The sequence below is a fragment of the Sceloporus occidentalis genome, unplaced genomic scaffold (genome assembly GCF_023333645.1).
Source record: "Sceloporus occidentalis isolate IW3139 unplaced genomic scaffold, rSceOcc1.0.p SCAF_13, whole genome shotgun sequence".
NCBI lineage: Eukaryota > Metazoa > Chordata > Lepidosauria > Squamata > Phrynosomatidae > Sceloporus > Sceloporus occidentalis.
The window spans coordinates 12,301,594-12,313,071 of record NW_028316993.1 but is presented as its reverse complement, the minus strand read 5'-3'; the positions used below and the strand labels follow the sequence as shown (position 1 = coordinate 12,313,071).

Here is an 11,478-nt window from a genome sequence, read left to right as displayed (position 1 = left end):
GAAGAAAGCGCAAACACCTACTCTCTCAGGACACGCCCCTTTTTAAAGGGACAGGACGCTGAGGAGAGTAAAGGCCCATACAGTATTACTTTCTATTTTATATATATATATATATATATGTGTGTGTGTATATATATATATATATATATATATATACACACATAATAATTACATTATATATATATGTATGTGACACCATGTTAAATAAATAAATAAATAAACATTAAATGTAATTAAATGTAATACATATCATATATATACATACATATATACATACACACACACTATATATATTAATACAATTATAATATATATATATATATTTAAAACACCATGTAATATATAATATTACATATTATATATATATATATATATATACACACACATACATACACTATATATATATATATATATATATATATATATAATACAATTATAATATATATGGCACCATGTAATATGTAATATTACATAATATTATATACACACACACATATATATATGATATATATATATAATATATATATGATGCCATCTAATATTCATTATATATATATATATATATGACACCATGTAATATGTAATATTACACAATAATATTATAGATAGATAGATGGATAGATAGGTAAAGGTATTCCCCGTTGACAAGGTTGTCAAGTCGTAACAATATTATTGTTATAATATTACACAATAATAATCATGATGATGTTACATAATAATGTAACATGGAATCCTGGGATTTGTAGTTCCGTACACAGCCTTTAGCCTTCTCTGCAAAAACAGGTGCTAGCCTCACCAAACTACAAACCCCAGGATTCTGTAGAAGGGAGCCATGGCACTTAAAGTGGTGTCAAACTGCATTTATTCTACAGTGTAAACGCAAACTGAGCTGGGATTTAATCCCCCAATGCAGTGGTTCTGAAGCTTTTCCACATTGTTGCAGCTTGCCTTGGACTTTAAAGGCTTGGACTTCAGAGGTATATCCGTACAAAATGCCAAAATATCAATATTTATAATAGACCCAAGTCTCGTGTAACCATTTTGAGGCCTTCTGCCCTTATGGAGAAGGAGAAACCTGAGTCTGTGGTCCCGTTTTATTGCTTAAACGTCCCAGGCCTGAGCCTTGGGTTGAAATCATGCCACACACACATCGCTCCCACTTGCCCTCAGCCATTCTGCCCTGCAAAAAAGTGAACGAAGGCCATGCGCACGTGTGCGAACCAGACCGCCTCTGAAAAAGAGGGCCCATGAAAACGTTTTAAGGTGTCCTTTTATTAAAATGTGCGTCACTGTTTTGTGTGGCTTGCTTTGCGGTTGTCCGGCTGTCAGTGTGTTCCCTGGGACAGCCGCCGTGGCCTCAGCGCTGGAGCCCGGCCGGAGGGAGCCTTCAGGTGGTTCGTGGCCTATGGCTCCCACCCATGGCAATGTAGACGTCAATGGGGACGTTGGGCAACGTCAGGCAGTGGCATCCAGGACATCGTCGCAGCTGCCTGCCAGCCAAGAAAGACAGGAAGGAAGAAAGAATGAGCACATTATACCAGGATGGCCACATGGAAAGGAGTCAGGCTGTTCAGGTGCAATGGATGGCAACTCCCATCGTCCCCACACTGGTATGACGTGAAAGCAGTTTGGGGACAAACACGTCTGAAGAGCGACGAGTTCAAAGATACAGCCCCGTTAATCTGTAGGACCAGTACTTAGATCTTGTAGCACCTTTGAGACCAACTGAAAGAAAGAAGTTGGCAGCATGAGCTTTCCTAGACTTCAGTCTACTTCCTCAGATGCATATCATTGGGCTCATACAGACAGGCCAAAATAAAGCTGCTTCAGGTCACATTGGAGGTATGCTGTTTAAATAATGCATGCTCCTTAGGACTGGAGCATGGCTTTGGTGCAGCTTCCGGACTCTTAGGACACATGCATCATTTAAACAGCATACCTCCAAAGTGACCCGAAGCAGCTTTATTTTGGCCTGTTTGTATGGAGCCATTATTATTATATTATTCAAAGGTAATGATAGTCTGTAAAATCAATAGGTAAAGGGATCTTGAAGCACCTTTGAGACTCCCTAAAAGAAAGAAGTTGGCAGCATGAGCTTTCCTAGATTTCCGTCTACTTCCTCAGATCTATTTAGATGCAATAATAGTAGTAATATGTAGAGAAATATTGAAGCTAACTGAAATAAAGAAGTTGGCAGCATGAGCTTTCCCAGATTTCCATCTACTTCCTCAGATCCATTTAGATGCAGTAATAATAATAGAAATTGAAATGTTCTGCCACCGTTTTTTGAGTGTTTCCATTCCTAACGCCTGGTTTATGCTGAGAGTTATGAAAAGCTATGGTTTGTGGTAGGTATTAGGCACTGATAGGAGTGTGCCCCAGTGCCATCCGCACTCCCCCAAAGATGCCAAAGGTATTAGGTATCCCATATTCCCCTGGCTTTACAACATTGTGCAGCATAAGGACACATGGGAGCTCAGTCTCTTCCGCTGTGATGGGATGTGCAGTCCTGGAAGGTTAGCTAATCCAGCATCTTTGTGGTCCTTTAAACCCACATGGTCTGCATGCCACCATTTTGGCAGATGCACAAGCCAAATTCAAATTCTGTATCATATTTTAGACCAGTCATTACAGGTTGAGTCTCCTTTGTTATCCAAGTCTTTTGGATTTCGGAGTCCCCTCCCCCAGATTTTGGAATATTTGCATCTACATAATGCAATCTCTTGGAGATGGGACTCATGTCCAAACACAACATTGATGTTCCATATGTGCCTCATACACATAGCCTGAAAGCAAAGGCAATGCTCTCTCAGCCACCCATGCAGACAATTTTGGATTTTGGAATATCTTGGATTCTGGAATTCTGTATAAGGGAGACTTAACCTGTGAATGCAAAACTATCTCCCCTTCAAAGACCTCCAGAAGTGCAATTTGGGAGTTTTGTTCAGAGTTTTTTTAATTATTCAGGTAGGCTTTGGGAGTTTGGGGGCCACAGGATTCCCACATCCCGGTCCTCTCCTCACCTTGTTGCAGTGCGCTCAGGTGCAACCGGCTCCTGTGTTTCAGGGGCGGTCGCCAGGCTGGGAGAATCTCCTGCCTCTATTGGAAATCTCCGAGCTTGTGGGGTCTCTTGGGAGCTCATGACCGAGCCCCAGACCTGTCTGAGGAAGAGGGAAAGGGTCAGTGGGTTTTCTTTGGCCACCCTGCCATTTGTGGTCCCGCAACAAGCCAAGCACCAAGCCCAAGAACATCACCATTTTTGGAGAAAGGTGTCATTAAGAAAGACCCCCCCAGAATAAGCAGGAGTCTTGATCCAGAGCTGGTTGCCCAACCACTGTTTCAAGACCTCCAAGAAAGGAAGATCCACCATTTCCAAAGTAGTCAACTCCTACCATCATGAAGATCTTCCTGAAGTTTAGTCCGAATCTTCTTTCTAGCACCTTGAATCCGTCAATTCAGGTCCTACCCTCCTGAGCAGCAAAGGACAAGCTCGATCCATCTTCCACATCATAGCCCTTCAGATATTTCAAGACTACTATTGTATTAAATGGCTATAGAGATCATTCAGAAGTTTTGCCACTCTCTTTGGAAATGCTTCCAAAGGACCTATTAGTACTGGGACCACAGTGACATGGAGAGAGACTTAGCTAAGATCTCAGGAGAGCATAACAGGGATGAGATTCTGGAAGCAGATCCTAATTCAGAAAGACAACCAGCTTGGGTGGGATCCACCTCAGAAGACACCCAAAGTGTGGCATCACAGCTTCACCTCTTCCCCAAAAAAGCCAATATAATTTATAGGTTGCATCAGTAGGAATATGGCATCCAGACTGAGGGAAGTAATCGTGCCATTTTATTCTGATTTGGTCAGACTGTACCTGGAATAGTATGACCAGTTCTTGGCACCAAAATTCAAGGAGGATGTGGACAAGCTGGAATGTGTCCAGAGAAGGGTAGCCAAGACGGTCAAAGGTCTGGAAACCAAGCCTTGTGGAGGACAACTTAGGGAGTTGGGTCTATTTAGCTTGGAGAAGACTGATGGGTGTCAATATAGCCGTCTTCAAATATCTGGAGGGATAGCATGAAGCAGATAGAGCCAGCTTGTTTTCTGCTTTACCAGAGACTAGAACATGAACTGGTGGCTTCAAATTACAAGAGATTCCACCTAAACATTAGGAAGAACTTCTTTACTCTAAGGACTATCTGAAAGTCAAATAGTGGACTCTCCTTCTTTGGAGCACTTTAAATAGAGGCACCTTTGCAGGGACGTAGCCAAGGGGGGGGGGTGTCTTGGGGTCCGGACCCCTCCCTCCATTAGAAAAATTAATGGTGTGTACTGCTGCACCGCCGCACCCAAGCCCCATTATAATGGTGGCACTTAGTCTGGACCCCCCCCCCTTCCTAAAATCCTAGCTACGTCCCTGACCTTTGAGGGTCTCTTGTATCCCTCTGTGGCTTAAAGGGATTGGACCGAATGGTCCTTCCAGCTCTTTCCACCTCTCTGATTCCATCCCTCTTCTACTCCTCCTGGACCTCTTGGTCTCCTGGTCCCTCTGCTGACCCAGCCTTACCTATCAAAGGCGGAGGAGTGCTCCCTTGAGTCGACCAGCCAGCCTGTGGTGCCTTCTTGCAAAGGGCAGGAGGATGGCAGGGAGCCCAGAGAGAGCCAGCCGCCCGCTCGGCTCCATTGTGACCCGGGCAGGCAGTGTTCCCTGCATCATAATCCATTCTGACCTTCTCTCAGCCTGGTGGCCTCCAAGCCAGGGAACTCCACTCTGGGGGGACCTCTGGCTCAACCAAGCCACCCTGTTCCCCTTCAGACCCTCTGAACATGGGTCTCATAGTCCCCTCTCTCTTCTCAAGAAGCATCCTTCCTGTTTCCAAAACCTTCTCCTCTCCTGTTTCATTACAGACTTGCACTTGGTTCCTGAATTACTACAGGGAGAACTCAAGCAAGCATCCCTGTTTGGAGCATGCAACGGAAAAAGGACAGAGGGAGAAAGGGTGGACTCATGGAGGATGGATCACAAAACAACAAGGCCAGTGTGGTGGGTCTCCAGACTAGTATTTGGCTAACAAGAAGGCCCTGCTTTCCAAGACCATCCCAGATGCCTCGAATCACTGGAAGGTAAGAGCTTAGTTAGTGAGTCCATTGCTTCTCCAGCATACCCTCCAACACTCCACAGATGAAAACCAGGACACATCAGTGACTGGTCAAGATGGTAAGAAGTATTAATGAAGAAGCATAGACAAGCTAGGAGAGGCTGCAGCAGTTTGCTTTGGCCTGAGACAACTGGGGAGGGCAAGATTCCTCTGTCTCCTCTCCTCTTTGGCTGAATTAATGGAGTGCAAACCACTTTTGGACTTTGAACTCAGTTTGCAGCAACTGAAGTAAGATGAGGACAAAAGAAGGGAAAGTCAGAGGAGAAGAGAGAAACTGGGACAATTTAAAAGCAGCTGAATTAAGTGGGATAAAGGAGTATTAAGTGGTATTGTCTCTGCCCAATTGGGACAGTTATGAGGGCATCTCAAGCTGACTGCCTGGCACCTAGCTTTCACTTTGGAATAATAACTTCACAACCAGCATTTTAAAATGGCTTTGGTCAAGCTGCCATTATAGCGACGTAGTTGCTTATAACCATTTATATCCCTGCCAAAAGGGGAGGAGGAGAGAGAAGCTGGAACATTTTAAAAGGAACTGAGACAACGGTATGACAGAGGATTGATCAGGACTGTCCCTGCCAAATTGAGACAGTTGGAGGGCATGACATGGGCAAGCTGGTGCCTTCTGGTGTTTTAAAGAACAGTTCCAGATATCTATAACCATTAAGTAGGCTTGCTATGTGGGCATTACTATTTCTACCCTGAATGTCCGCTTCTAGCAATTTCCCCCTCAGTGGCATCTTCCTTCTTCTTGGGATATGTAGTTTGGAAACCCACCACCAAAGTGATGCTTGGCAGTAGCTTTGTCTCCCATGTGCAAAAACATACACTGCTCAACAGAGGCCAAGCCATCATTGCGTATTTTGGTTGGGTGGTAGGAATTATAGTATGTGACCCTTCAGACCCTGATGGACATCAACTAACCCCCATCCTTACTATCCCCAGTGCTGCCTTAGGGACCTTTGCAAACATGCATTTTAAATAGAGTTACATGAGTTCCCTGCACCATTTTTCAAAACTGGAAGTGAGCTTACAATCACTTCTGGTTGGTTGGTTGGTTGGTTTTGGAAACTCATGGGGTACAGACAAACCATGGTCCAAGGCAGAAAATTGACCCCTGGATCTGCTGCAGTTGCCCACCTCTTGGTTAGATCAAGAACCACCAGGAATCCCTTAAGAGTTAAGAATGGGTTTGGCTTAAGCTAAAATACAGGACAGGGATATAGTTGAGGTGTGTGGGTGAGACAAAATGAGGGCACTGCCCTCCCAATAACAATTCTGCACCCCCATGATTTTTCTCTCTCCTAATTCCCAAATTTCTAGCATTGCAGTCACTTCAAACTTTACTTGAGTATTTAAAAATAGAGTCGTAGGGGGGAATAATTTCAGTATCTCACACTCTTGCAAGGCTAGGAATTTGGGAACTAGAGGAAAAATTGATTTAGGGGAGAGAACTTTCATCGGACAGGCAATGAACTCATTTTGTCCTGTTTTGTTTTGCAGTTAGACTCCTGGCTACAATTAATGTATGTTTTCTATGTTTCCAATCTGTAATGAAGACGTTGGAGAATCCTTGCAAGAAATACTTAAATAATACCCGTTTGTTTCTGGATGCCAAATCATCCTAAACGTTTAAACCTGGAGTTAAGATACTCAGCATCATGAATGTTGGCTTCAAGTGAAACGTTTTGCTGTCATGCATGAAGGTGGCATCCAATTAATCTGCCAGGAACATATCAACATACATGATCATGTGAAACCAAGGGCAAGAATCAGGCAGCCTTCCAGACCTTGTTTTTGGACTGCAGCTCCCAGCACTCCTCACTCTTGGCTATAGCTGCTGGGAGATGCAACATTTGGAGTGCTGCAAAATTGCCAACACAGACTGAAATCAGACAACAAAATGGTGCTCCATGACTGAGAATTGACTGTCTTCCTGCTATTGATTTCCATAAACTTTTGCAACCTTTTAGCTTATTGAAGATAGCTGAGAGAGGACACACAAGTTCATACAGTCATGAATTATATCTACATTGGTTGTTTTAAAAAGAAAACTGACTTCACGCAGCTAGTGATAGTCATTGCCTACAGGACAGGATGATATGAACACAAACCAGGACCTGGACAAACCCCCTGTGAACAAATCTTGCCCTATGGAGGTTTATAATATATGGTTGGCTAAACCAAAATGAACTTTTGTGAGGTTTACTGACCATGCCAGATTGAGCACCATCCTTTGTTAGCAAAGTCAACAAACCTTTGGTTATTGGCAGCTAACGTTGGAGTGATATGTCCCATCATGCCCTTATCTGAATTACTTTGTGGTACTTTGGGTTGGGAGGCAGAAAGTGGAGCCAAAAGGCTTTCTGGAGCATCTTCACACTACACAGTTATGGTGGTACGATTCCACTTTAACTTAGATGGTTCCATTCCATCCAGTCCTGGGATTTTTAATTTAAAGAAAGGTATTTGCAACACATAGCAGCCAGTGTGGCATAATGGTTTGAGCGTTGTTGGCCTATGACTCTGGAGACCAGAATTTGAATCTATGCCATGAAATCTCACTGAGGCACATTGGGTCGGTTGCGCTCTCTCAGCCTCAGAGGAAGGGAAAGGCAAAGGCAAATCCCATACAAACAAGTCTTGCCAAGAAAACCCCATCACCGAGTTGCCTTAAGGTTGCCATAAGTCAGAATTGACTGGAAGGCACACAACAACGGCATAGGAACCATCTCCAGTTTTCAGTGTCGACCCTAGATATTCTCTCCCTAAATCAGTGGTTCTCAACCTTCCTAATGCCACAACCCTTTAATACAGTTCCTCATGTTTTGGTGACCCCCAACCATAAAATTGCAGTGTCTCGGTACATAAGACCATTGGAAATATATGTTTTCCGATGGTCTTAGGTGACCCCTGTGAAAGGGTTGTTCAACTCCCAAAGGGGTCAAGACCCACAGGTTGAGAACCGCTGCCATAAATAGAAAAAGGAGAATGGAAGGGAATAGGATACTTACTCTTAGCCTGATGTAGCGAGACCCAAACCCTGCCAAAGAGTTTCAAGCCAACAGATTTCCATGGTGGGGGTCAACAACATACTAACTTAACTCTCCATGTCCAACACTGACAACTAACAGCCCTACCTAGGCTACCAATAATGTCTTATGCAAGGCCTCCAAGCTTTGGGCCTCCTGGCAGGTTAACCCATGCCCCGGCCGGAGAGCACTGGCGAGCGCCTGGAGGCTGGAGCCCTACTTGTCCTGGTTAGGGAAGATGCCTGCCCTCCTCCCATTGGTGCCAGACGACAACCTCCAGTGGTGCATGGGTAACACAAGGTTGCATCACAATGGAGGCTTCAAGTTTCAAGATGTCCCACCTCAGGTCCACCCCCTCATCACAGGACTTTGTCTGGGCAGGTAATAAAATGATCTAGCGTCCTGGGCTGCATCCAATGCAGACCCTGGTCTGGAAGGAACCAGACGGCGATGTATAGACGTGGTGATGACGTGATGTCCTGAGAATGACGGAGGAGCAGGTGAAAAGCACGATGGAGGAGTTCCTACTCTCCCATGGTTACCAGGTGGGCAAAACCATCGGAGAAGGAACATACTCCAAGGTCAAGGAAGCCTTTTCGAAAAAACACCAACGGAAAGTGGCTGTGAAGATTATAGACAAAATGGGAGGACCAGAAGGTAAGACACAGAGGGGACTGTCAAGGAGGAGACTGATGAGGCTCAATGTAGCACCTCTCTAGGAGATAATGTCCAACCTGGAGTATGTTTCCAGGTGGTGGGATGTATGTATGTATATGTGTGTTAGGGGGTTAAGCTCTTCCACTGCAGACGTTATTTCTTTGGCAAATGCATGCCTTTGCTTTGGAAAAGCATTGCTTTTGGCCCATATTGCAGCCATCTCACTGGGACTGTTGTGGTTTCATTGGTTTGCTCAAGAACAGGAGCTCCCAAAATGGGGAGCCGACACTCCCAAGGGGTGCGAGATGAAATTGCAGAGGGTGCAACAAAGAGTAGTATATATCATTGAGTAAAAAGTCACAAGTCACCACTCAGCCCACTCCTAGTGTGCCTTGAGAAGTGGCAGTATGTGGTTGCATTGCATAGATAGTAGCCTCAATGCTCATTTAAGCAAAGGGGGAGAATTTTACAATTTGCAATAGTATTTCCTGATTAGAACCTAAATGCTCAGTTTAGATTGCACTGAGTTAATAGTTTATTTTTTTTAACAAGTTCAGTTTGTTCGCCTGCAGTTATTATATGTGGTTCGATTTGAGGTTTAAACGTTAGAAATTAGACTTCATCAAATGTGGTATTAGTTTTGTAGGGGTGCAAGCGTTAACCAAACATTTCCTAGGGGTGCTGGGCTCCGTCCTGGCTTTGTAGTGGAGTGAAGGGCTTTGATTTCTCTGCTAGAGAGCTCTGATCCTCCAAGGTTTTGCACTTCAGCTCTCAGAATCCCTGGAAGAGGCTGTCTTAGAGCACATTCAGATGATGCTTCAACAGGTACATTCAGCACCAGGTAGGGCTTCCACCTTTTGCTGATGCTCACTTTCAGCTACATTTGTCCTATTTAAGTATTCCTATTCCTTGAATCTCATTCTTTGGGAAGGAAATGGGATTTGAATCAAATTAAATGAGCGTGAGATGGAGACTCACACTTCAGTGGGCAGCTTAGCAACTCTGAGTGTTACTTGAACTTTAAACGTCAACTATCCAAGGTGCCGAACCTGTTGAGCAAAGAGTAAGGCCCCATTAATAGCAATAGCAAGTGCATTTCGATACCACTTATCAGCGCACTTAAGCACTCCATAAGTGGTTTACAATGTATAAGCTAATTGTCCCCAACAAGCTGGGGACTCGTTTTAGCAACCTCCTCAGAAGGATGCGAGCCTGAGTTGAGCTTGAGCTCTTGGTTGGTACTGAACTCGCAACCTTGCCGTTTGAGTGGCTGCAGTACAGACACTTAACTACTGCGCATTAATGCATTGACCATTATGCTTTAATGCAGAATTAAGTTTAAACTAAAATCTAAAGATATGAGCATTAGACTATGACTCTGGAAATGAGGGTCCAATGCCTTGTTTAGTCATGAAAAATCACTGGGTGAGTCACACACTCTCAGCCGCAGAAAACCCTGTAGTAGGTTTGCCCTAGGGCCACCATAAGTCAGAAATGACTTGATGGCACACAGCAACAACTCACTCTGCATGACAGCCACCCCCTGCCCCTGGAGTAAGTCAATGAGCATCTCAGCTAACTCTGTCCTTCTACTCCTCAGAGTTTATTGAGAGATTCCTGCCCAGGGAACTCCAGATCGTCAAGCGCCTGGACCACAAGAACATCATCCGGGTGTACGAGATGCTGGAGTCGACGGACGGGAAGATCTACCTGGTGATGGAGTTGGCTGAGGACGGTGACGTCTTTGACTGTGTCCTGCAAGGAGGGCCGCTGCCTGAAAGCCGCGCCAAAGCCCTCTTTCTTCAGCTGGTGGAGGCCATCCGCTACTGCCACGGCTGTGGCGTGGCGCACCGTGACCTGAAATGCGAGAATGCCCTGCTTCAGGGCTTCAACCTGAAACTGACTGACTTTGGCTTTGCGAAGCTACTCCCCAAGAACCGGAAGGAGCTGAGCCAGACGTTTTGTGGAAGCACAGCCTACGCCGCCCCCGAAGTGTTGCAGGGGGTACCCCACGACAGCCGGAAGGGGGACATTTGGAGCATGGGCGTAGTGCTGTACGTCATGCTCTGCGCCAACCTGCCCTTCGACGACACAGACATTCCAAAGATGCTCTGCCACCAACAAAAAGGGGTCTCCATCCCAGGACACTTGGGGATTTCCGAGGAATGCCAAGACCTCCTCAAAAGCCTGTTGGAGCCGGACATGATCCTCAGGCCTTCCATCGAAGAAGTGAGTTGGCACCCGTGGCTGGCCAACTCCTGAGGGGAAAGGACCATGACAAAACCCCTCCCCTAATAAAAAAGGGGACAGGCTGTTTCCAAAATGCTCACATATATTTTAACGGGATGCTCCGTTTCTGGTTTCTCCTTACGCCCATCTTGACATGCGTCTGTGGGCTTGGGGTGGGGGGGTTTGGAAGAATCACTTCACAGGCATTTTGCATGTTCTCTGGGGAGTTCACAGTTGCCTGGAGTGCAGGAAGCTACGTATTTTGAAATAACACCAAGCCTAAAAAGAAAGGTTTGGCTCTCTTTGCCACGCTTGCACGCTTTCTCACATGCAGCTGTATTTAAGGAACAATCCAAAAGAATTCAAAGATGATTTTCACAAAGTGCCAGGCTTTTCC

At 45.1% G+C, this 11,478-nt stretch overlaps 2 protein-coding genes across 2 annotated transcripts; one reads left to right on the top strand and one right to left on the bottom strand.

Moving 5' to 3' along the window:
- Positions 1–1,274: 1,274 nt before the first annotated feature.
- Positions 1,275–4,603, bottom strand: FAM229A (family with sequence similarity 229 member A). Its single transcript, XM_089479460.1, has 3 exons — positions 4,572–4,603; positions 3,024–3,161; positions 1,275–1,490 (listed from the first exon to the last, which is right to left on the bottom strand). Exons 2-3 carry the CDS (start codon positions 3,140–3,142, stop codon positions 1,388–1,390), a joined length of 222 nt encoding a protein of 73 aa, XP_089335586.1. The 5' UTR covers positions 3,143–3,161; positions 4,572–4,603; the 3' UTR covers positions 1,275–1,387.
- A 4,077-nt stretch (positions 4,604–8,680) lies between these two features.
- Positions 8,681–11,189, top strand: TSSK3 (testis specific serine kinase 3). The gene is made up of 2 exons (XM_089479092.1): positions 8,681–8,852; positions 10,453–11,189. The coding sequence occupies exons 1-2, from the start codon at positions 8,681–8,683 to the stop codon at positions 11,112–11,114; spliced, it is 834 nt and encodes a 277-aa protein (XP_089335218.1). The 3' UTR covers positions 11,115–11,189.
- Positions 11,190–11,478: the final 289 nt, after the last annotated feature.